The following is a 26,568-nucleotide window of genomic DNA, read 5'->3' as shown; positions in this document are numbered from 1 at the left end:
CATATATGATCATATATAAACAGAGTAAAAGAGCACAACAGAGTTCATGTGTGTCATATGTGATCATATATAAACAGAGTAAAAGAGCACAAAAGAGTTCATCTGCACCAATGCATGATTTACACAACATGAATCTTCTCTTGTTCATGAGAACTTTCACATCAGTGACAAGAAACAAGCAACTGCAAAGAAAATCTTCCTCCACTCACACAAAAACTTTTGTCTCTAATGGAAACAAACTAGTGACTAAGAGTCTGACGTGACAATCTATATATATATATATATATATATTTACTCATTATTGACAGTTATTGTGATTTCTTTGATTTCTCACATATACACACACACACACACACGCACACAGATCATAATGTACAGATGAAAGAAAGCAGAAGAGAAAGATTTAACAGTATTTGTGTAATTACTCATGTGGTTTTGTGTGTCTCTCTTGTGTTTAACAGGAGGCTCTATAGAGGCTGTTTATGTCACACAGACACACTGAGGAGTTACATTCATAAACACCAAATCCAGCACAGAGAGGCTCAGTGAATGTTGTGTAGTATGTGTGTAAGTGTGTGATTGTGTGTGTGTCAGAGACGCTGTAGAAGGACAGAGTGCCGGCCGACTGGTCCACATACACACCTGCTCTCTTACACACACCTGGAGAAACACTAATGTGTGTTTGTTTATTATTGTGAACTGCAGTGAATGTGTCATCAGAGCAGAACAGACTCCATGATTTTACATTGAATCCAAACACACAATCATAACTCTCTCCTTTCCTCTTGATGCTTTTATATGACACTGATATATGAACAAATGATCCGCTCCATTCAGTCTCCCAGTAACACCATCCAGTCAGACTCTCTCTACACAACACCTGAGGATACACATCAAATCTGTCTGGATGATCAGGATACGACTGACGCTCTCTCACACGTGTGATCTTTCTGTTCTCTTCAGACACTTTGAGTTTAGTGTGTGTTGTGTTTAGATCCAGTGTGAGATCACAAACATCTGAACACAAGAAGACACATTTATAACACAACAACACAACAATCACTAAATGAATCTGTGTTTGCTAATGGGTCTGTGTGTGTGCGTGTCTGTGTGTGTAAACTTACATTTGTGTAGTCCTGCTCTAATTCTTGTCTCTCCTCCATGACTCACACTACACAAACACACACACATAAAAGACAGAAACATGATGTGACATTGCTCTGGTGTGTGTGAATCATGTGTATGTTGTGTGTCATACTTGATTGTGTAGTTTGGATCATTGAGTGTGTGAGAGAGCAGCTGAAGTGTTGTGTGTTGTGGGTGATTGTAGCTCAGATCCAGCTCTCTCAGGTGTGACGACTGTGAACTCAGAGCTGAAGCCAAAGAACAACAACCTTCATCTGTCACCATACAACCTGATAACCTACAAACACACACATCAACATGTCAACACACTCTTCACTTTTCTTTTGTGAGATCAGTGTGTAGAGAGAAACACCTCAGTGTGTGTAGTTGACAGTTGTGAGTCTTGAGAGCATCAGAGATCAGCTTCACTCCTGAATCCTTCAGATCATTGTTACTCAGGTCCAGCTCTCTCAGAGACGTTGATGATTGTAGACATGAAGACAAACTTACACAACACTCTTCAGTCACATTACACCACGACAATCTAAACACAAACAAAACACAAAAGACACAAAAGTCAGTTTGTAAAGAACATCTAGTGTATATATAAGCATTATAAATCTCTTATGTTGAATAACTTTGCAGTGCAATCACTTAGAGACGAGGGGGTGGGCTCATTTCACTGAGGCAACCAATCAGTATCATAGACATAACATTATACTAAGCCACGCCCATAGCAACCAAACAGGTTAGCCTAGCAACCATCTTGCAATACCTATATCTCTGCATCAAAACATCGTAGAGACATGGGGGTTGGTTCGTTTCATTCATAGCTTAGAGTGTCATCAACATGCAGATGCTAAGCCACGCCCATAGCAACCAAACAGCTTAGCCTAGCAACCATCTTGCAATACCTATATGTCTGGATCAGCACATCGTAGAGACATGGGGGTTGGTTTGATTCACTCATAGCTAAGAGTGTCATATACTAGCATTGCAGATGCTAAGCCACTCCCATAGCAACCAAACAGTTTAGCCTAGCAACCATCTTGCAATACCTATATATCTGCATCAGCACATCGTAGAGACATGGGTTTCTTCGTTTCACTCATAGCTAATTTACATTTACATTTAGTCATTTAGCAGACGCTTTTATCCAAAGCGACTTACAAGTGGGGTAGGTAATGGAAGCAATTAGGACATCATAAGTACAACAAAAGCATAAGTGCAATCAAAAAGAAGACTAGTCTCATATAGCCTAACACAGTATACGGAACCATTCATTCATTCATTTTTTTTTAGAGTAGAGTAGAGAAGAAAAGAGTAGAGAAGAAAAGAGTCAGAACAGATCAGTCAGATGTTGGCGGAAGAGATGTGTTTTCAGGCGTTTCTTAAAGATGGCTACAGAATCTGCAGATCTTGTAGCAGTGGGCAGATCATTCCACATAGGTGGAACAGATCCGGAGAAGGTGCGCGAGAGAGATTTTTTACCTTTATGGGATGGCACCACAAGACGTCGTTCCTTTGCAGAGCGTAGGGATCTGGCGGGTACATATGTCTGCATTAGCGATTTAAGATAAGGTGGTGCCGAACCAGTAGTGGTCTTGTAGGCCAGGAGCAGAGTCTTGAATTTGATGCGAGCGACTACGGGAAGCCAATGTAGCTTAATGAGTAGAGGAGTGACGTGTGCTCTCTTTGGTTCATTAAAGATAACTCTTGCCGCAGCATTCTGGATCATCTGTAGAGGTTTGGTTGTGCAAGCTGGAAGTCCTCCCAGTAGTGCATTGCAGTAGTCCAGTCTGGCCAGGACAAGAGCCTGGACAAGGATTTGTGTAGCATGCTCTGAAAGGAAGGGTCTAATTTTTCTGATATTGTAGAGGATGAATCTACAGGACCGGGCGGTGCCGGCAACTTGATCTGTGAAGTTGAGCTGATCATCGATCACCACTCCCAGGTTTCTTGCTTTTCTGGAAGGTGTGATGGTTGATGAGCCCAGTTGAATGGAAAGGTTGTGATGAGTCTTCGAGACAGCCGGGATTACAAGCAGTTCTGTTTTTGGAAGGTTCAGCTGCAGGTGATGGGCGTTCATCCAGAGCGAGATGTCGGCTAGGCAAGCTGAGATGCGTGCAGAGACAGTCGGATCGTCAGGGCGAAAAGACATGTAGAGTTGTGTATCATCCGCATAGCAGTGATAGGAAAAGCCATGTTTCCTAATGACAGAGCCAAGGGATGTCATGTATACAGAGAATAGCAACGGACCAAGCACTGAGCCCTGAGGCACACCTGTGTCGAGATGATGGGACTCCGACACCTCACCTCTCCAAGATACTCTAAAAGACCTACCGGAGAGGTAAGTTGTAGCACCATTCCAGAGACCCCCATCGCCTTGAGGGTGGACAGGAGGATGTGATGGTTAACGGTGTCAAAGGCGGCAGATAGATCCAGTAGGATAAGAACAGATGAGTTAGAGGAGACTCTTTCCAGTCTCAGGGCTTCAATAACAGAGAGCAGCGCAGTCTCAGTGGAATGACCGCTCTTGAACCCAGACTGGTTGCTGTCCAGGAGGTTGTTCTGGGTGAGGAAAGATGAGAGCTGGTTACAAACAACACGTTCTAGAGTTTTAGCAGCGAAGGTGAGTAGGTATACCGGTCTATAGTTTTCTAACAGTGCAGGATTAAGAGTAGGCTTCTTTAGTAGTGGGGTAATACGGGCCTCTTTGAAGAGTGTAGGAAATGTGCCAGTGGTGAGAGACGAGTTGATAATGTGAGTCAGAAAGGGAACAACCGATGGAGAGATGGCCTGGAGGAGATGAGTGGGGATGGGATCTAGAGGGCAGGTAGTCGGGTGTTTGGAAGAAATTACCTTGGAAACTTCCTCTTCAGATAGGAGAGAGAACGAGGGGAACAAACATGTGTCAGGGGATTGACTGTGGTCAAGAGGCGGTGGCGCAGAGAATTGATTGCTGATGGTGCTCGTTTTCTTTACAAAGAACGATGCGAAATCGTCAGCTGATAAGTCTGATGGAGGTGAGGGGGAAGGCGGGCAGAGGAGAGCAGAAAAGGTTTTAAAGAGAGTACGAGGGTCAGGAGAGTTGTTGATTTTAGTGTGGTAGTATTGGGTTTTCGCAGAGGAGACATCAGATAACCAGGGGGCAGAAGGAGATGCACGAGATGGTCTAGATCTAAGAGGGCATAAGATGTCTAAGCAGGAGGTTAGTGTGGAGCAAAGGGTGTTGGTGGCAGTGTTAGCATCAAGGAGAGAGAACTGTTTAGCGGGTGGGAGAGTAGCAGAGACTGCAGAGGATAAGCGGGAGGGAGAGAGTGATCGTAGGTTGCGTCGGAATGTGACCAGTGGGGAATCATGTGTGTCTGGAGAAGTTAAGCCGAGATCAAGAGTTATGAGGAAATGATCTGACGTGTGCAGTGGGGTTACCTGGGAGTGATGGGTGAAGCAATTGCGTGTGTAATTGAGGTCAAGTTAATTACCAGATTTATGGGTTGCTGAAGTGGGGACTCGCTTGAGGTCAAACGATGCAGTCAGGTTGTTGAAGTCAGCAGCCTGTGGTTTTTCCAGGTGGATGTTGAAGTCTCCAAGTACCACCAGAGGAGTACCATCCTCGGGGAATGATGACAGAAGTGTGTCCAATTCCTCCAAGAAGAGTCCAAGGTGCCCTGGGGGACGATATATAACTACAACATGCGTTTTAACAGGGTAGATGACAGTGACAGCATGAAACTCAAAGGCGGTGTTGTTGCATGAGGGTGCAAGCTGTTTAAATTTCCAGTCGTTAGGAATAAGTAGACCGGTTCCTCCGCCCCTCCCTGATATGCGTGGGCTGTGGGAGAAAGTGCAATTATTGGAGAGTGCAGCCGGTGTGGCAGTGTCCTCGGGTTTGATCCAGGTTTCAGTAAGTGCTAAAAGAGAAAGACCAGAATGTTTTGCAATAGCTGTGATGAAATCTGCCTTGTTTACAGCGGATTGGCAGTTCCATAAACCAATAGGAAAGGTAATAGAGGTAGTGCTGGATGTTGAAAGAGTACGCAGGTTGTTAGCATTAGCCATGCGTGGCCTTCTGCGAGTAACCGTTTGTGTACGAGATGTAATGACAGTGTGGATTTGGAAACACATAGTAAAAAAGGAAGGAATGTACAAGACAAATAAAGATAATAGATAAGTGCAATAGTCGAAGTGCAAACAGTAATACTCAAGTGCCTTGTCGGTGTCCTTGCTCGGTGGAGTCGCGCAGGTAGAGTCGATGGTCTTAACTCTCTTCGGTCATTAGTCGCGCAGGTAGAGTCGATGGTCTTAACTCTCTTCGGTCTTCACGCGATGAGGGCTGCACGCGACCGCAGCACGCGGTGGATAGTCTTACTTATATACCCGTTTTAGTCTAGCACTTGAATTTAGCAGGACACGCCTTCCAAAAACTCCAAATAACACGCCAATTAAACGCAACTGTTAACACGTGACTCAGCGTGACTCACCGGACGCACACAATGGAAACGAAACTGCGTTAGATTCAATAAAACACACTCACAATAATCAATTAAACTTACGACTTTCAGATGATTGTCAAACTGCAACAAACTGCTTCTCCGTCATAGCTAATAGTGTCATATACTAGCATTGCAGATGCTAAGTCACACCCATAGCAACCAAACAGGTTAACCTAGCAACCATTTAACAATACCTATATCTCTGCATCAGCACATCGTAGAGACATGGGGGTTGGTTCGTTTCACTCATAGCTAATAGTGTCATATACTAGCATTGCAGATGCTAAGCCACGCCCATGACAACCAAACAGGTTAACCTAGCAACCATTTAACAAAACCTATATCTCTGCATCAGCACATCGTAAAGACATGGGGGTTGGTTCGTTTCACTCATAGCTAATAGTGTCATATACTAGCATTGCAGATGCTAAGCCACGCCCATATCAACCAAACAGGTTAACCTAGCAACCACTAACAATACCTATATCTTTGCATCAGCACATCGTAGAAACATGGGGGCTGGTTCATTTCACTCATAGCTAAGCGTGTCATATACTAGACTTTTTCAATACCTATATCTCTGCATCGTAAAGACATGTGGGTTGGTTCGTTTCATTCATAGCTTAGAGTGTCATCAACTGGCAGATGCTAAGCCACACCCATAGCAACCAAACAGGTTAACCTAGCATCCGTTTAGCCAGATGTATATCTCTGCATCAGAACATTTTACAGACACTGCGATTGGTTAGTCTTCACCTCAGTGAATGCCCAGTGCCGCTGTTTGCCAAGAACCACAAATCACATTTTTCTCAGAAAATATACATTTCTAGCGTTGAAGATTTTCTCCATTAATCACCATTTTAAGCGCCGTCTCCTTATGTTTTGCCTTTTAAGGACGCAAAAAGAAATGTAGAATGACACCTAATATCAATGATTCCTAATATCATCACAATTGTAAAAGTGAATGATGTTCTACAATTCAATTAACAAGAAACTATTATTAGATTTCATTGTCATATTGTAAGCAATGACTGTTTTCTCACTATTTCAATGATTCAAATCATTCTAAACAAAGCAGAATTGTTGTGCTACTCTGAACAACACATAACACTGTTTCGTTTCTAAATGAATCTGTTAGAGGTTTAATCAATCTTTACTCCACAATCAAGAACTTTGATCACAGCTGCGTTCTTCTCTAGTCGAGTTTATTCACTTGATAAATAATCCTCCGTCCTTATGGGATGTAACAAAATATTCTATTAGAGGCAAATGTGTGTTTTTTTACTTCTTTTCCTTAGAAATCTATGAGCGGCCAAAGAAATGAGCTAAAGAGACGAGTTCAGGAGTTGGAACAGGACCTTAAAAACACTTTCTATCAAACAAAGAGAGAAAAATGACCTGCACTTAAATCTGAGCTAAAGATCAGATTTTTACACCCATAGATCTGATCAGAAACATACATTTGCTTCTTATTTCATTTCATTGATCATTATTTCCATTATATATTTACTAAGTTGTATGCGTTTAGGACATTTCTTTTATCATACACTTTATATTCATTCATTTATTTGATCATGTTATAATTCACTCTTATTCTTATTATTTCTCACATTTTGTCCTTATGTTGGGTGCTGTATTGTGTCTCCATCTCAAGGTTCATGATAACGTCACGAGACAATTTTTTGAAAGCTCATTCTTGTGTGGTATAATAATACATATTGAATCTGTTTCTAGTCAGACGAAGCTAAACTGAGGATTGAAGCACACCTGAGATTATTCACTGAATTATTTTCAATTTATTCACATCACTTGGTGTCACGCTGTTGTTCTTCACTTCTGTATCTACCTTGTGGTTGATTTGAAGTATTAACTCACAACAGAGTTGATATTTAAGTACAGATTTAGTCCCATCTAGTGAAACTGGCCTCTTTGCATCTATAAGATCTGCGAGTCATATCTATAGTTGGATCCATCAACACAGAGCTGAATTCATTCAACATCACACGAGGCAATCTCATGATTTCATTGGTCAGAGGTCAAGTAAAGGATTAGCATAATGGATCAAACAGATGAAATCTAGAGCAAACATACATGTTGTAAAGAGAGACGGTGTTTTCTGCACCCAACCCTGAGATATAAATCAGAGCTTTAAAAGTTCTTCTGAACACTTCCATCTATCTGTCCTTCAGCAGTTTCATCTTCCTAAACTTGATGAACACTATCAGGAGATGCTCAATTGTCCCTTGATTAAGTGAAACTGGTCCGGGACTCGATGCCAAAGAACAAAGGTCCAGACAATGAGGGAATCCCCCTGAAATCATTTCTGTCATCTGGGATATAGTCTCAGCACTCATTGAGAAGATTTATCAGAATGGTTGAAACACTCTATAGCTCACATTCTCACTGGCTCTTCAGTGTGGTCATGTTTCGCTCTTGATCGTGATACCCGTCATGGTCGTCCTCTATGGCCTTTGCTTTTCATTCTGTCAGTGGAGTCATTGGCTGAAGCCGTCATCAACTATACAACCCATTATTTCTGTCACTACCTCACGTCAAATCTCTCTTTATGATGACAAGAATTTGCTCTGTTTATAATATTTCTGTGTCTCTTCCTGAATGCTTCAATCTTTTCAACATTTTTGGTTCACAATTAATTGTAATAAATCAGCTTTAATGTGTCTTACAGATGCAGAGAAACACAAATCCAAAAGTCTTCCTCCCTTGATCCCTGTAGTAATAAAACCTTGTGTTTTAAAGCCTGAGGTGATTGTGCTCATTATACCCTGAAAGATATTTTCAGTGACAGTCTCAAATCATTTCAGTTTCTCTATTTCAGACTGAGATGAGCTGTTAAAGCTGATGGTGTTCTCTGAGTCACTGACACCTCTGTGGGAGCGGCTGGACTCTATAAGACCTCTTTTACTGCTTTACTTTCTAAGGTCTAGAACTCACTTCTTTTCATTAAGTATTCCTATATTCCAGCTACTTCTTCTGGGAAAGGGACGGTTTAGCTTGTGTAAAGCAGCTGGAAAGGTGCTACGAACTAAGGTTGTTTTTGATGCTAGGACACAAAACAATCAAACCCCATTTGTTGCTAGATCCTGAGGAATGATATCCTTTCCTCTCATCAGGTGTTGATGTCCATGAACTGAACCCTTTCAAGTTTATTTATATAGCGCTTTTCACAATGTGTATTGTTTCCCTTCTTATCACACCACTCTCATCTCCTTCATCTATTCAAGCCTTGATCATTGGAAAAGTGCTTACACATTCCATATTGTGTTTATAATGTTTTGTCATGTTATGAAGATTTGATCATCATGTTTGGTAATGTTTTAAAGGTCTTGGTGTGATGGGTAAAAGGGTCTATAGTTCCTTCAAACCTAACAAAGAGTGTATTAGAGCTTTTTTAATTTAGGACATTACCTGAACTCCTCTAAGAGGATTGGCTTTATCGGGGAACCCTGTTCACAGAAAAATTGGCATCCCATTTGAAGATCTCGTCAGCCACGAGTTAAACTAAATTTCACAATGACCATTGTATTCATGATTCTTTCACAATGAACATTGAATCCGTCATTCTTGGGTATATAAGGTGCTTTGGCAAAAGACTCAGGGAAGCGTCTGTAACCAGACCTTCCCACACTGCAGCTGTGTGTCTCAATTTTACCAGGTATGATAAACTTTGTGGTTTTATTTTATTCTTATACTATGTTGATGATCTTTGCATAGTAAATTAATAATTTCTTTGTATATTCATTCTATGGTTTTAATTAATGTTGTGCCTGCCTGGTATAATAAATTGTTATTGTTGATATTATCTAAATTCTTCAAAGTCTGTTATTACAAATAGATTGAAAGGAAACTGTTCTGTTAACGCAAAATTGATGTGTCAGGATTGGATCGACTAGTTTATACTAGACTTTTTATTATAAATGGGGCATTACTAAAGCTCACATGTTACAGACTTTCCACCTATCATCTGGCCTAGCAAGTTGCATGATCGTGACCAAAAGAACTATTGTTTTGTTTCTGAGCAAGCATATCGCGATATGATATTAGTTTACCAGGCAACCTCTGACTAGATCGGAACTGACCGTTTTGTGTCTGTGAGATCCATGAACCCGGCCGGCGTGAGACTCTGTGCGACTGCAGGTCCCAATCGAAAGAATAACTATAAATAATAAATATTAAAGTATGGAGATTTATAGATAAGTTAACTGTGATCAACAGATACATTTGAAATGACATAGAAGTTATTTTATATTATATTAAAATTGGAGTCAGATCGGTCTTAACCACAGTGTCATATAAATTGACTAAATTGTAACAGTTCTTGAATAACTTCATGTAGAAATCGCTGAGGAGAAGCAGAACACGAGATCCCTTCAACCACACCATTGGATTCCGTTGTTGGGCCAGTGGGTGGTCTTTTATACTTGACCTGATTGAGACGTGTTGTGGGCCAGATGTTTTATGGCCTCTAAGAACCTGACACTTCATTATAAATGTATTCATAGAGCTTACTTTACCTGTATTGTGTTAAAGATAAAAAAATCCAAATCACGTTAAATGATGTTAGTAAAGTGTCTGACCTCAGTGTGTGTAGTTGACAGTTGTGAGTCTTGAGAGCATCAGAGATCAGCTTCACTCCTGAATCCTTCAGATCATTGTTACTCAGGTCCAGCTCTCTCAGAGACGTTGATGATTGTAGACATGAAGACAAACTTACACAACACTCTTCAGTCACATTACACAACGACAATCTAAACACAACCAAAACAAAATGACACAAAAGACACAAAAGTCAGTTTGTAAAACATATCTAGTGTATGACAGACAATCTCATTTATTATTTTCAGTGAAAGTGTCTGACCTCAGTGTTTGTAGTTGACAGTTGTGAGTCTTGAGAGCTCCAGAGATCAGCTTCACTCCTGAATCCTTCAGATCATTGTTACTCAGGTCCAGCTCTCTCAGAGACGATGATGATTGTAGACATGAAGACAAACTTACACAACACTCTTCAGTCACATTACACAACGAAAATCTAAACACAAAAAAAAATGACACAAAAGTCACAAATGTTAGTTTGAACATCTAGTTTATGACACAGACTCTCATTTTTTGGGGGTGTTTGTGTAGTAAAGCGACACTCTTGTTGTTCTTCTTGTGTTTATTTGTGTGGTGTAACTCATCCGCTCGTGACCCCTGAATGAGGCTCAAATGGTGTGTTTACTGAGGAGAGGTGTGATGGGACTTTTACAAGTGATCGGGCTTCTATAGGGGGGAAAAAAACACCCAAAAAATCACATTGACTTAACATTGATGCCAAACTTTGAAGGGTCGTAGCTCAGAGTGAGAATTGTGTTGAAACATGCGGGTCACCACATTTGAAGACACTATCAGACTCTGTTAGAATATCACTCACAACTCACAAAATTCCCCATTGACATAGGACAGGAAACATGCCCATATAAGGCATTATAAATCTCTTTTGTTGAATAACTTTGCAGTACAACCACTTGGAGACAAGAGGGTGGGCTCGTTTCACTCAGGCAACCAATCAGTATCAAGACACATCATTAAGCTACGAAGCCACACCCATAGCAACAAAACATGATAACTTCGCAACCATTTAACAAGTTATTATGTCCATTATATGTCTGCATCAGAACTTCATAGAGACCCGGGTGTTGGTGCGTTTCACTCATAGCTTAGAGTGTCACCAATTGGCATATACCAAGCCACACCCGTAGCAACCAGCATGCTTAGCCTAGCAACCGTTTAGCCAGACATATATCTCTGCATCAGAACATTTTATAGACAAGGCGATTGTTTAGATTTGTTTGTGGCTTTATGTGTCATCACCATATTAAATGCCCGTTGCCGCAGCTTGCCATGAAGCCCGACTCACATTTTCCACAGAAAATAAATATTTCTAGTGTTGCAGAGGCATTAATCACCATTACGTTTTATTGAGTGACTTGATTGAGACGTGGTGTGGGCCAGATACTTTATGACCTCTAAGAACCTGACACATGTATTAATAGAGATTATTTGAGCTGTATTGTGTTAAAGAAAAAAAAACATTACAAAAACATGTTAAAATATGTTAGTAAAGTGTCTGACCTCAGTGTGTGTAGTTGACAGTTGTGAGTCTTGAGAGCATCAGAGATCAGCTTCACTCCAGAATCCTCCAGATCATTGTTACTCAGGTCCAGCTCTCTCAGAGACGTTGATGATTGTAGACATGAAGACAATCTTTCACAACACTCATCAGTCAGATTACAGTTCTGAAGACTGTGTGCAGGAAAAACACAAACAACACATTCAAATAAAACACTTAGTGCTTTTATAGAAAACAAATACATAAAACACACAAATCATCTGAACAAACAGCGGCAGTAAAGCTAAAAGCCTCACATGTGTTTACAAATAATAATTGAACACAAATACTTTTTTGTGTTTATATTGAGATTGTTCATATATTCTGATAACTTCATTTAAACAATCAATTCAGTGACAAAAACTATCCGCTGCTGTCAATCTACAGACAAACTAATGTAACTTTTATTATAATATTTGATGCACAACCTACATTTAATTCAAACATTTAGGTTAAAAACATTGTCCAGGTTTAGAAATATCATGTTTTACATTAATACATGTTGTTTGATGTAAAGTTGCATTATATCAGATTACTCAAGTGTGTCAGTGTTGTGTTGATATGAATGAATGTAGAGATGAATCTTACAGAGCTCTTCTGGTGTTTCTGATCACTGGCAGAAGTCGAATCACTGCTTCATCAGATCTTCTGTATTTCTGCATCTCAAACATCTCTTGAGTCTCTTCAGACATCAGCAGCACAAACACCAGAGCAGACCACTGACCAGAAGAGAGCTTACGTGCTGAAAGACCTTCTGAATTCAGATACTTCTGGATTTCTGTGATCAGTGAATCATCTCCCAGTTCATTCAGACAGTGGAAGAGATTGATGGTCTTCTCTGATGATTCTTCATTCTTAATTTTCTGTTTGATATATTTACAAGTCTGTCTCATGTCTTCTGCTGTGATGTTCAGTGAGGGCAGAAGATCTTTCAGCTCATTCTGATTTGACTCCAGAGAGAGACCCATGAGGAACCGCAGGAGAAGATCCAGGTGTCCGTTCTTACTCTGAAGAGCATTTTTAATTCCAGTCTTATGAAGGTCAACCAGTGAATTTTTCTTGAATGTCCTCTTTATTTTGTCTCCAAGAGTGAGAGGGAATGGGTTTGTTTTTCTGTTTTTGTAAATGAAAAGCACGTAAAGAGCAGCGAGGAATTCCTGAACACTGAGATGTACAAAACTGAAGACCTTTCTACCAGAAACTGGCTTTTCTGCCTGAAACATCTGAGTGCATAACCCAGAGAAAACTATACCATCATCGACATACAGCTCACATTCCTCAAGATCTTCTTTATAGAAAATCAGATTTCCTTTTTGAAGCTGTGTGAAGGCCAGTTTCCCGAGCTTCAGAACAACATCTTCAAAAGACTGAGGGAGATTGTCACTTTGTTTTTTTGCTTTCATCTGTTTCATCTGGGAGAGTAAGAAGTAGATGTACATCCCTGTGAGAGTTGTAGGAATACTTTGCAGATTCTCTTGAGTCATCATCAGAGGCTGGAGAACACTGAGACAGATCCAGCAGAAGACGGGAATATGACACATGATGTGCAGACTTCTGGATCTCTTGATGTGTGAGATGATTCTCTCTGACATCTCAGGTTTGCTGTTTCTGGTGAAGTATTTCTCCTTCTGCTCATCGTTGAATCCTCTGATCTCTGTCACCTGATCAATGTGTTCTGGAGGTATCAGATGGGCTGCTGCTGGTCTGGAGGTGATCCAGATGAGAGCAGAGGGAATCAGATTTTTCTCGATCAGGTTTGTTATTATGACATCCACTGTAGTTTCTTTAGTAACATCTGTAAATCCCTCTCTGTTCTTAAAGCTCAAAGAGAAGCGACACTCGTCCAGACCATCAAAGATGAACATCACTTTACCTTCTTCTTTAGGCAGTGAGGACAGTTGATTTTCAGAACCAAAGAACTTTTTATTAATCAATCCCATTAGACTGCGGTTCACTGAAATCAGATTCAGTTCACGGAAGGCCAGAGGAAAAATAAAGATGATTTCCTGATTTTCTTTTCCTTCAGCCCAGTCAAGGATGAATTTACTGACAGAGACAGTTTTACCCACACCTGCAATGCCCAGCGTCAGCACTTTTCTGTTTTGTCGACCTGTATCACGCTGGACTTTAAATATGTCATTACACATGACTGACGTGTCCTCAGCAGCAGTTCTGTTTGATTCAATCTGTCTCACTTCATGTTCATTCACTACACCACCAGTGTGATTCTTCACTATGTAGAGATCAGTGTAGATATCAGTCAAGTATGTATTCTGGTGTGAATTACCATCCAATATTTTCTCATAATCCTGTTTTAATAACTTCTTCAGTTTGTTGCTGAAGTCACTGTAATCTACATCAACAGCTTTACTGTCAACTGCACCTGTAAAGCAAAACAACAAGAAGATTAAATCATTTAAGACATTACATTACTGTGTCAGCATTACTGTTCATTTACTCAATGAGAGGGATTTCCCTTCCCATCATGCTTTGAGTAAGACTGCATTCTCTTTAAAAGCTTTTGAGCTTGAAATGATTTAATACTTTGTGTTTGAGCCTATACAGTACACTCTAAACAAATATTGTGGAATGTCAAATTAAAGTAAATACACTCCGTGTCGAACTCAGGGTAACTTTCTTTATTTTTCACACATGTGTACTCTCCTCACTTACATTCTCGCGCTCCCTCTAGAGGCTTACACAGAACACCACATATCTCTCTCTCTTAAGAACAAACATGCTATAGGTACATAGTCTCAGTGCACTTAGTTAACCGTTAAGATACACGTTACTGTTGATTTTTTTTTTTTCCTCTTTGCACCCTTTAACTCTCAATACTATGATTAGCAAACAAGCCTTATGAACAAATATTGGTACAGTAATGCCATTTCCGAACACTTGGTATAAACATCACCTACTCAACACAATATTCTCAGAACAACAAGAACGTGCTTTTCCATATACTATATGGACACATATATTGTGCTAGTAATGCATGAGCACACTTCACATTACATAATCCTGAGTCCATGCAGGTGCATGCCTGCTTCGAACAGGTCTTGTAACTACTACAGGTTGTTCAGCTCCTACAGGATTAGCATTCCCAGGGTCAAACACTGGCAAATCACTGGGCTCCTCTGCTCTGCACGGAGCAAGTGCAGGTGCCAGGTGGGATGCGTTCCAGCATCGTCCATCTGACAGCTTATATGTGTATAGTCCTTTCTTACCCACAACCTTCAGGGGTTTTCCAAATTTAAACTGGGTTTTTGGCACAATTCCCGGTTTCTTTACACGGACATACGATCCACACTGAAATGAAACATGTTTTGCATTGCGTTTTCTGTCACTGTACTGTTTAGTTTTTTCCTGTTTCTCTTTCACGTGTGAAGCAAGCTGGTGAGGTGTGATCGACCTGCCTGCAGGTGGCAAGCAAAGACCCGAGACGTTAAGTTTGGTTAACATGGCTCTCCCATGCAAAAGTTCTGTTGGTGTGCACTGTGTTGTGGCATGAGGCGTCGCACGGTATGCCTGCAGAAAGTCTTTGGTGAACTCCTTCCACCCTCGTCCTTCCAGTAAAGCAGTTTGCAAACTATCCTTTAAACTGCGATTGAAACGTTCGACTTCCCCATTTGCTCTTGGGTAATACACAGATGATGTCCTGTGTATGATTCCTCTGTTTTGCAAGAACAATTCGAACTCGTGCGAAGTGAACTGTACTCCATGATCAGAAATCAACTCTTTCGGGTTTCCTTCCCTGCTAAACACTGTAGAAAGGAACCGTGTCACGGCATGGGTGGTAGGATGTGAGACAAATGCTATCTCAGGCCACTTACTGTAATAGTCCACCAGAGTGATCACAAAACGACAATCAGCAGGTGCTGCGTCAAAAGGTCCCATGATGTCTATGGCCACTTTCTCCCAGGCGTCAGTAGGGTAAGGCACAGGTTGAAGTGGTGTGGTATGTATAACAGCTGATTTGTCATGTAACTGACAAGTGACACAAGCTTTGACAGCTGTTTCTACTTGTTTGTCCATGCCAGGCCACCAATAGAGCTCTCTCAGCCTCCTTTTTGTCCTGACAATGCCCTGATGTGTATCATGTGCGAGTGCGATGAGCTTGGGCTGGACACATTCTGGAACCAGTAGGCGTGAGGTTCCACGCACTATGCAACCATCCTGGAGTGAAAGTTCATGCCGCACTTGAAAATACGGCTTTAACGCATTATCCAGTGTCTGTGCACACTTTGGCCATTTTGAGGCGAGCAGTCTGCGTAGCTCAGCTTGGATAGGACAAGAATCACATGCCTCTTTGAACTCAGAGCTGGTTATTGCCGTGAGTGTAGAAGTGAGAGCTACGACTTCCAAATCATGTTCCAGGCTAGGTTCAGTACTAGGGAGTGGTAAACGAGATAAACAGTCTGCAGTCACGTTCTCATGCCCTGGCTTGTACTGAATATCATAGGTAAAAGCCATCAGCCTAGCTGACCATCTTGCTATGCGCATACCTGCTCTGCCTTGACCCTTAGATGACAAAAGGGTGGTCAGCGGGCTGTGATCTGTCCGCAGTGTGAAGTGTCGGCCCCACAAGTAGGTCCTCCATCGCTCTGTGGCCCAAACACATGCTAGTGCCTCTTTTTCTACTGTGGAGTACTTCCGTTCTGCTGCGGTAAGAGTGCGTGAGGCAAAAGCCACTGTTCTCTCCATGTTGTCTGCATGTACCTGGGTAAGAACACCTCCTATTCCATAGTCTGAGGCATCTGTCGTGACTATAGTAGATAGTTCTGGATTGAAAAGCGCAAGGGCAGCACTATTCACAATTAGCCCTTTAACTGTCTCAAAGCTCTCCTGAGCCTCAGGTGACCAAACGAATGGAGTAGAGCCTCGTAAAAGCACACGCAATGGCTCCACCACTGTAGCGTAGTTTGGTATGAATTTCGAATACCATGATGTGAGCCCCAGGAATGAACGAAGACTAACCTCATCAACAGGAGGTGGTGCATCGGACACTGCAGAGATATGGGAAGCATCAGGCTGTAATCCCTTCTCGGACAGGGTGTGACCGAGGAATGACAGTTCTGCTTTTCTGAAGTGACACTTTGTCATGTTCAATTTGAGGCCTGCGTCATTGATTCGCTGCAGCACAGCTTGCAAATTTTCGTCATGTTCCTTGAGTGTTGCTCCTGCGACCATGATGTCATCCAAGTAACAATGAGCTCCAGACTGACCTTTAAGGATTTCAGACATCATCTTCTGGAAGCAGCTTGGGGCTGAGGCCAGTCCATATGGAACCCTTTTGAAACGAAATAATCCATCATGCGTAATAAACGCAGTAAGACTTCGACTGTCCTCATGCAACGTTACCTGGTGATATGCACTTTGGAGGTCTAATGTGGAAAACACTGTTGCTCCACACAGGTTTGCAAACATTTCCTCCATATGCGGAAGAGGAAAACTGTCCACTACCACTGCCTTATTAGGCTCACGCAAGTCGACGCAGAGCCGAATCCCCCCATCTTTTTTCCTAGTGACAACTATTGGGGAGACCCACTCAGATGCATCCACAGGCTCAATTACATCCTGTTGTACGAGCTTCTGTAATTCCTTGGACACCTCATTGCGAATTGAGAAAGGTAACCGCCTCAGTTTCTGCTGCACCGGCTGACTGCCAGGCCGAACCTGGACACGATGTACAAATCCTCTTGCACATCCCAGCCAGTTTTCCGATTTTGCATCCATAGATGAGACAGGATGCGTGCGCTGGTCTGTACTGACCTGACCATCACAAAGTTGTAAACACAGTCCAGTAAAGAGGTCTCTGCCCAGCACAGCGGATCCCTTTTGTACAATGTATAAGTCTGTGGTAGTGCAATGACCTCCATATGAGATGCGGGCTTGCAGGCATCCTTTCACTTCAATTGCATCGCCACCAAAGCTAACTAGACTGAGTTTCGGTGGTGAAAGGGGTGCTTGACTGAAAGATCCAGTGTAAATGGACATTGGCAATATGGACACTGCTGATCCCGTGTCCACCATTAACTGAATGTCCCGTGTTTGTCCTGTGCTTACACATATCTGTACTGTACACATTATTTTTCCCCAGTCACGAGCAGAATGTTCAATGTTTAACACAGTCACTTCAGGTACCGTAATTTCACTCACCCGTTTGTTTCCTCGACATATCTTTGCAAAATGTCCTGTTTTGTTACAGTTCCTGCACACTGCATCCTTAGCAGGGCATCCAGGAAAATTAGCTGCGTGCTGCTCAGATCCGCAGCGGTAACAAGTACGTGCACGGGTAAATTTTGGAGGTCCACGTGAGACGTTGACTTTACTTTTGCTCCGTCGGAACCTGTTCTGTTGTTGAACTGCTTGTACTGAGTTGTCGGATGACGCGATCATTGCTTTAGCCTCGGCTGTAGCAGTTTCAATTTGCCGGGCGACAGTCACGGCTTTCTTAAGGTCAAGTGGCACTTCCAGCAGCAGCCGTTCTCTGATGCGAGCTGAATTAGTTTTTTCGACCAGCTGATCGCGTATCATCTCGTCCTCCATCGCGCCGAATTCACAGGTGGCAGACAGTTCACGTAGTGTAGCAACATACTGGTCTGTAGTCTCGCCCACGCGTTGGCTCCGTTGGCGAAAGCGGTAACGTTCAGCAACCACATTAACTTTAGGGGCAAAAAAATCCCGTATAGCACTCAAAGCGGAAGTGTATGTATCGTCTCCCTGATCACTCACGTTCAGGGTGTAGAACAATCTTTGCCCTTCGGTTCCCAGGCAGTGTATCAGAAGAGCGCGCTTCCTAGCATTAGGCAGCTCCTCGCCCACGGCCAGCAAGAAATTGTCGAAAGTTTTGATCCACGCTGTGAATGGAATCGGTGGTTCACCCGGTGTTTGCAGGAACGGGGCAGGTTGGCTCAGACTCAATCCCATCCTCGTCGCCAATATGTGGAATGTCAAATTAAAGTAAATACACTCCGTGTCGAACTCAGGGTAACTTTCTTTATTTTTCACACATGTGTACTCTCCTCACTTACATTCTCGCGCTCCCTCTAGAGGCTTACACAGAACACCACAAATATGGTTCATAAAAGGTTTAATGATGGTAAATGTATTATTTAGAAGCATGTCTTCTGAAGAAACCCTTCTTACCTGAAATGGTTCTTTGTATTGGGAAAGGTTTCTTTATTCCTGCCTTTTTTGGTTTAAATTAAATCAAGTCATTTAGAAGCTGCCTCCTGATTGGTTGTTTGTCCTGAATCAATGTCTTGATTTAACAGTCCTACTGAGGTGCCTGCAGACTGACACCCCACAGGTAAGCTTCAGACTGTTTTTAATCGTATATTTTGTGTTTTTTCATGTATTTAAGATATTTTATGGTTAAATAATTAATGTGAATCTGCTTTACCAATTATTTAGGATAGTTAAAATGTATATACTCTACTCAATATTTATCACAAATATTATATCATCAATCATTATTTACTTCTACAGGTTGAAATTCCATTAATCATTTTTCTAAAATCATTGTATTTCCTTGCTGTATCATTGCTTGCTGTATAATCTTGCTTAACCAGTTAAGGTATTAATTTGTTCAAATATATTGAATGTTGCCTGACATTTAATGATGTGACCAATAGGAAATAAAAGTATTACTTGATTTACATGTCTTGCTTATTGTTTTTACAAGGTAAAACGGAAATAGAAAATCTAGAAAAAATGAATTAATAAAAATATCTAAATTAAAACCCCTCCTATATTCTGATAAAGATATGGTTCCACTGAGGTTCTGTAAAACCTAAAAGGGTTTTATATAGCAACAAAAATGGTTGTGGTTTTGTTTTAAGCCAAAGAACCCTTTTTTGTACAATTTTGAACCATGTGTAGTGAAACAGCAATATTTATATATGATTTGACATATACATAAATAAAAACTCACGTATGAACGGGTCATTACCGGTTGCAAAGTATTATTTAAATGAAATAAATTACTTTCAGTTTGCAGGATTCTCGTTTAGTCCATAAAAAATTAACACATAATTTAGTACTGACAAGACTAGGATGTAAGTGTTTTAAGTTACTACACTTGCTCAGAGGTTCTAAAGGATACCAACACCTATATATGTGAAAAGATCAAGGAAAATGTGGTCTGACATGTGATGACCCTTTTAATGCTTCAACCTCACAGTGATTTATTTGTTAATCAAACTGATTTTCTATCAAGAGTTCTGAGTGAAACACTAACTGTTGCTGAAAGAAAATTAATTTCAGTTCTGTTCTGGTCCAGTTATAAATTATTTCTCAGCTGAGATTTGGGTCAGTTGTGGTTCATGTGTGTGTTTAATCCAGATCTGAGTCCTCTGAGGGTCGTCATTCTCTACTGTATGTGATCTGAGGGAAACTGGTTGTGTGGACTGAAGATGAGACAGAACAATAATGTGATGTATGTATGTGAGATGTCACTGCTCCATCAGTCTCGTTCTCCAGCATGTAAAGATCAGTTTCAACATTATTCAGACTGATACAGAACTGTCTCTACATCACCATTCAATAAGCGCTCAAGTTTCTGTTTTAAGATGTTCTTCAGTCTGTTTCTGAACTCACTTTAATCACAAAAAACAGCTTAACTGTCAAATGAAGGAGAGATAATAAAAGACTCGTGAACTTTAACATCAGATGAAACTCTTTTTCTTTACCTTTCTTTACTTTGAGTTTTTTCTCTAGTTCTTCAGCCAGCTGGTTCTGGTTTATCTTCTTCAGGATGTCCAGTGTGATGTTCACAGCTCCTTCTTGTTTCTCACGCTCCACCATCTTATCTACTGTATCTAAGACATCTGCTTCCACCAGTCCAGAAGCTGGAAACTTATAATCATTCCTCAGGTGCCACTGAAACTCTTTAAGTTCATCTTTTCTCAAATCATTCAGCGAGTTCTTGAGAAGCTCCATCATCCATCACTAACTGACTTCTGCAAGACGAGAAGAAAAACATCTCAGACAGTTTCTGGAGCTCAGATGATGTTGCTGTGTAAATAACAAACCAATAATGTGGTTCATAAAAGATAACAGTGAGCTGTTGATCTTCTGCATGTTTTTCTGTCTCTTCATAATGAACACATTCAACATGTTTGTCAGATGGTGGAGAGATGTGATAATGTAGATCAAATACTGTAGTAAATACTGTAGTAGTTCAGTGTACACTTGTGTTCTCTGTCTGATCTCACCCACACACCATAAACTGACTATAGACCTAATGAAACGTCTTGGTTACGTATGTAACCTCAGTTCCCTGATGAAGGGAACGAGACGATGTGTCGAGAACGATTGATGGGGTTCGCCCTTGAGAACCAATCAACTCTGACTACTATAGAAAAGGCCAATGAAATTTGGCGAATGAAATTTGCATGCCGGGCTCCGCCCCCGGATATCCGGTATAAAAGGAAGCCGGCAGCATTCATTTACCTCTTGTTCTGAAGAGCCTGAGAGCCTCTCACGACTGCAGCAGAATGAGATACGTGTTTGTGGCATAAGGGACACAACGTCTCGTTCCCTCCATCAGGGAACTGAGGTTACATATGTAACCAAGACGTTCCCTTTCTGTCGGTCTCTCTACGTTGTGTCGAGAACGACAGATGGGGTTGCCTATGGAAAACGCCACAACGCTGTATCGCGTCACAATCTCAGCGAAGCGACGGTAACAAGCCTGGGCGTGCCAGCTCGAATCTTTCATGAAACTTGTAACCTTCAAATGTGGTGGTCGGGGGGTTCCAGAGCTTTCTTGGAGAATGATGGGTACAGCACTGACCGGTAACCTTTCACGGACGGGGCCTTAGGTCTCTACAGGCGAGAGGTTTACAACGGGAAAAGCGCAACTCTTAATCAGAGAAGCGCTGCAGAGGCCACCTCCTACCCATGGGGAGGAATATGGTGGAGATATATATATGGTCTCGTCCTTGGAGGAGAACGCATGGAACGTGCGGACTGGGTAGTTCACCGCGAGGTGGAGGTCCACATGGGGAAGCTCATGGGTTACCATGTGTGGGAACCATTGTCATGAGGGTATAGCAGATGGAACAGCCCACGGGGGGGGTGTTACTGCGTCTGATAGCACCAGGCCGGTTAGAACTATCTGTGATAGGTCATATCGTATCCCGGCCTATGGGGGAAGGCTGCTCTTCCCAGCCAACCCCCAGGGGGTGCTTGCATAGTGATGGATGGAATGCCTGTTCTTAACCAGTGTTTGGGTAAGAAGGGAGGTTGGTGAGATACCTGTTCTTAGCCAGATGTTCGGGTAAGAAGAGAGGTAGATAGCACACTGACCCAACCTACTGGAGGGTGGGAAGGTGCTTTCGCAGGCATACGCCCCCCCCACTGACCCAACCTACTGGAGGGTGGGAAGGTGCTTTCGCAGGCATACGCCCCCCCCGGATGCCAGTCCTACATGTCGCCAAGCAGGACGTGGGCTGACACCAGGTATACGCAAAGGTAGTTAAACCTTGCGAGGTGTTTGGTCGTAGCCCAACCCGCACCTCTACAGATGTCTGCTAGAGAGGTGCTTCTGGCCAGTGCCCAGGAGGTGGCTATACCCCGTGTGGAATAAGCCCTCACTGCCAATGGGCATGGGAGATTCTGAGATCGATATGCCGTCGTAACGGCATCCACGACCCAGTGCGCCAGCCTCTGCTTGGAGACAGCCTTCCAGGTGGAGGCGCAGTGCTCGGACTGGACACAACATGGATGGGGTTGGGTCTTCCTCCCCGATGGGGAGCGCCTGCAAGTTCACCACTTGGCCCCGGAAGGGAGTAGTGGGAACTTTTGGGCACGCATCCATGCCTGGGTCTCAAGATAACGCAAGAGTCCATCTACATGACATCCTTGGGACCCCTCATACAGGCTCATGGCTTCTCGTATCACTGTTATGCTGATGACACCCAGATCTACATCTCGTTTCAACCAGACGATGCCACTGTAGGAGCTCGTATTACAGCTTGCCTCAAGGACATCTCAGTTTGGATGAAAGGGCATCACCTCCAACTGAACCCTGCCAAGACTGATCTACTTGTGTTTCCGGCGCACCCTACGGTGCAAAATGATCTCAACATCCATCTTGGCAATACCAAAATCACTCCTTCCAAAACAGCCAGGAACCTCGGAGTCATATTTGATGAACAGCTGTCCTTCAATGATCACATTGCAAAGACAACACGGTCATGCCGATACGCCTTATTATTACACTGACTGGGCGCGTGCTGCAGACAGTCGCGCCAACATGGTGACAGAGTTGAGTTCCATATCGAGAAAAAGGATGCTCTGCACTGGGGAGAGCTTGGCCTTCTTTTGGTTGACCTGTAGTCCCAATCGATCTAGGTGCCGGAGCACAAGGTCCCTTTGTGTACATAACAGATCTCGCGAGTGTGCCAAGATAAGCCAGTCGTTGAGACAGTTTAGTACCCGCACACCTCAGGGAGATAGGGTGGCTTCCATGATCTTTGTGAAGACCGTGGGGACAGGGACAGACCGAAAGGGAGAACAGGTCTTTTGCCACAAAACCAATCCTGACACCTGATCAATGTCAGGATGCGTCTATGCATGAGCATCCTGAACTGCAGCTTGCGAAGGTGCTTTGTTCAGGGTTTGCAGACTTTATGGGCGCAACCGGCTGTCTTTCTTGGGAACGATATGGTGCTGGCTGTAACCCACTGAACATCTTGGTTTTGAGGGACGAACTCGATGCCTGTTTCACCAGAAGGGTGTTGACCTCTACCCGAAGTACGGAGCCGTCCCTGCCTCTGACATAGGGAGAGAGGATGCCCCGAAACTTGGGAGAGTCTCTGGCAAACTGGATCGAGTAACCAAGACGGACCGTCCTCATAAGCCACCGAGACAGTGTGGGCAGCTCTCGAGATTCCAGGGAGTGTGACGGTGGACCAAGGGGACGGTCTGCTTCACCATTCCCACGGGGGGTGGTTCATCGGCTGGCGGAGCTAACCATGTGTCGCGGGGGGGTCCCTGAAGGGAAGGTTGGCCCCGCCTTTTTGCCTGCCTGGCGGGACAGCTGCAGGTACTGTCGGTTTGAGAGTGGTGGCCTCGCCAGGGCGTGAGGTCGGGTTGCCGGGCACAGTCCAGTGGAGTGTGCGATCGGCTGCAACTACACCCGGTGGGCAGAACGGAAAAACTCTGTGTGTAAGTGGGCGCCAGGCCCTGAAAAGGATCCGGCTTTGGTGACGAGGCAGGAGCCGTCCCGTACCGACCGATCAGAGCCGTGGCTGTGAAGGTTGGGCCCAATGTTGTTCTCCCTGGGGTCTTCCCATCAGTGTCACTTCTTGCAAGAAGGTTACTGACGGGGTGGAGGTTTACCCCTCGACCTCCGCTTCTGGGGTGCTGCCTGTGGGGGCACAGGAACCTGAGCCGATGTCGAAGGGGTCCTTGGCTGCCGGGAGGCAGACATCACGCGGGATCTCGGAGGCCTGTAGGCGGCTGAGTCGCTGCGCAGTAAAATGTGGCTAATTGCCACTGTCTGGTTCTTCACCGTCAAAAACTGCTGAGCGCAGTCCTCAACGGTGTTGCTTACTTTCTCTGTGTCACTCAACTGCGCAAGGTACAGCCGGGGGTGTCTCTCCTGGACCACTCCAAGTTTTACACAGCTCCTCCGGGAAAAAAATGGCACCCAGAGTGGGCGCAGTGCGGGCAAGATGTGTCAACAAAAGCTGCCTCAGTGTGCTGGACGCCCAGACACTCGACGCAGCTATCGTGTCCATCCGACTCCTCGATGAGAGTACGGCAACCAAGAGAACAGCGGGACATGCCGCGCTGGAGTATGCTCAGTCCTGAAAAGGACCTTTTCAAAAAAAATCTCTAACACCTCCGGAACCACAGAGACTCCCAGGGGAAGGTCGCTGCAGGTAGGGACGATCCGCTGCTCTACGTCGTAGGTCCGGCAAGGTAGAAGAAGAATTAGTTGAATTCGTTTTGTTCGTAGTCATGAGTGAACGCTCTGAAGAACAAAAGGTAAATGAATGCTGCATGCCGGCTTCCTTTGATACCGGACATCCGGGGGCGGAGACCAGCAATGCAAATTGAATTTGCCAAATTTAATTGACCTTTTCTATAGTGGTCAGAGTTGATTGCTTCTCAAGGGCGAACTCCATCTGTCGTTCTCGACACAACGTGGAGAGACCGACAGAAAGGGAAACAACGTTTGTATCACAAAAAACATGAACTAGGCCAATGACTAAACCAACTGTTACACAGAATCTTATTGGTATTATTGCTTTACAGCCCTATACATCCAACTTAAATTGAATGGTTGAATCTAAACACAGACATGATGTATGGAAAATCAGAATTATCACCAAAACTGTGGTAAGTAGCATTAAATTGCCTGCGAACCGGAAGCTTCGATAGTTTTTACTTCCGTGTGAAAATAAGTTTCAAAGGAGAAAATTAGTGGGCGTGGCTTGCGTTTTTCAATGCGAATTTATTGGATGTGTTAAACAGCTGTTGCATTGATTTTGAAATAAAGACTGACAGCTGAAGGGGAGGAGTTAAGAGATGACCCAAGCCGTCTATAGAGCACGTCATTTGAGATGGATCGCCATTTCAGGGCGGCAGTGCATTTTCAGATTTTAACTGGAGAATATAAAGGTACATGAATTGTAAAAAGAAAATAACCCACATTGATAAGCTATTTACTATGCAATCTGCAATATTTCATGAAAAAATGAGAAGTGTCATTTTTAATTTCACTGGGACTTTAATCAGGAGATACGATTTCTTATAAAAGCAACACTAACGTTACTGTAATTTGAAATAGGCCTTAGTTAATATGGCTGTATTTCATTCCACTTTAATGAAGGACTCTCGTTTTACTTATCACTGTTGTGCCGAGAAAAGCACTCCTTTCAGAATACACCGGATGTCCTACAACAGTTTTATCTCATATCTCTAGGCTATAGAAAGATATAAAATATATATAAAACCCAAATATTTTAGGCATACATTCATACTTTTACCCAAAGTCGGCGTTTACTCTCTATTACGGCAGGAACCTTTGTCTGAATGTCACAGGAAATAGAGGTGTGTGAAGTGTTGAATACTTTCGGTTTAACACAATCACGAGGACACAATCACAGCAGTGCGGCATCAAAAAGTAACAACTTTAATCACGTTTTAACTACTGTGCTCTTCCTTTTTATGTCTTTAAACCCATTTTAAACCCAAACTTTCGTCCCTTATAATTTTATTATAAACATATTTATTTACCCTTACAAATTTTTCTTTGATAGTACTTTTTATGTTTAGCATTTTTTAACTGTACCTTTTTAATTCAATTGATTTACCAAAGACAAATATTTGACAAACGACTAATATTAACCACACAGGCTATACTGTCTGGCTATCTAAAAATCGCATGTTGCAATTATTGCAATACAAGCGTGGTTCAAATATGCACATTTTTGTCATGGCTTTATTGACTTAAAAAATACTGATGTTTGTGGGTCCACTTGACCTGTAAACATAGTAGGTCTTACCCAAAAATTGAACACCATACAAGAATTAAATCACTATGACATATAGAATATAATTATAAACTTACTTTGCAGTAGTAGCGCAGTTAGCAGCTTCCTCGATAAGTAAGATCCTCTTTTCGATTTCTGATGCGTGTGAGGAAGTCTCTATAAGTCTATGTCACTCCTTTTAAATGCTATTGAGCTGTAAATATTGACATAATGTATGAATGAGTGATCTACATGTGATTTGATTGCTTGTTGTAATAAATATAAGAGA

General features: G+C 42.7%; 2 protein-coding genes across 2 annotated transcripts; both read right to left on the bottom strand.

The window, feature by feature from the left end:
* Positions 1-104: 104 nt before the first annotated feature.
* On the bottom strand, positions 105-26,401 carry LOC130430396 (NACHT, LRR and PYD domains-containing protein 3-like). The gene is made up of 10 exons (XM_056759494.1): positions 26,378-26,401; positions 20,481-20,750; positions 12,376-14,170; positions 11,751-11,921; positions 10,498-10,668; positions 10,217-10,387; positions 1,499-1,669; positions 1,259-1,423; positions 1,125-1,171; positions 105-1,017 (listed from the first exon to the last, which is right to left on the bottom strand). The coding sequence occupies exons 2-10, from the start codon at positions 20,731-20,733 to the stop codon at positions 455-457; spliced, it is 3,507 nt and encodes a 1,168-aa protein (XP_056615472.1). The 5' UTR covers positions 20,734-20,750; positions 26,378-26,401; the 3' UTR covers positions 105-454.
* On the bottom strand, positions 3,622-6,509 carry LOC130430411 (uncharacterized). Its single transcript, XM_056759517.1, has 2 exons — positions 4,611-6,509; positions 3,622-3,696 (listed from the first exon to the last, which is right to left on the bottom strand). The coding sequence occupies exons 1-2, from the start codon at positions 5,251-5,253 to the stop codon at positions 3,644-3,646; spliced, it is 696 nt and encodes a 231-aa protein (XP_056615495.1). The 5' UTR covers positions 5,254-6,509; the 3' UTR covers positions 3,622-3,643.
* Positions 26,402-26,568: the final 167 nt, after the last annotated feature.

This window comes from Triplophysa dalaica, chromosome 10 (assembly GCF_015846415.1).
Source record: "Triplophysa dalaica isolate WHDGS20190420 chromosome 10, ASM1584641v1, whole genome shotgun sequence".
In the NCBI taxonomy this organism is placed as follows: domain Eukaryota; kingdom Metazoa; phylum Chordata; class Actinopteri; order Cypriniformes; family Nemacheilidae; genus Triplophysa; species Triplophysa dalaica.
This window is presented reverse-complemented; position numbering and strand designations above follow the sequence as displayed.

Bases quoted from the DNA above. Each gene is read 5' to 3' on its own strand.
- LOC130430411 (XM_056759517.1), bottom strand. From the start codon at position 5,253: ATGTGTTTCCAAATCCACACTGTCATTACATCTCGTACACAAACGGTT. The intron at 3,697-4,610 runs GTAATTAACTTG...TTCCTCACCCAG, and splicing joins TTCAGCAACCCATAAATCTG to AACAACCTCCTGGACAGCAA.
- LOC130430396 (XM_056759494.1), bottom strand. From the start codon at position 20,733: ATGATGGAGCTTCTCAAGAACTCGCTGAATGATTTGAGAAAAGATGAA. The intron at 10,669-11,750 runs GTCAGACACTTT...TTTTGTGTTTAG, and splicing joins TGTCAACTACACACACTGAG to ATTTTCGTTGTGTAATGTGA. The intron at 1,670-10,216 runs GTCAGACACTTT...GTTTGTGTTTAG, and splicing joins TGTCAACTACACACACTGAG to ATTGTCGTGGTGTAATGTGA.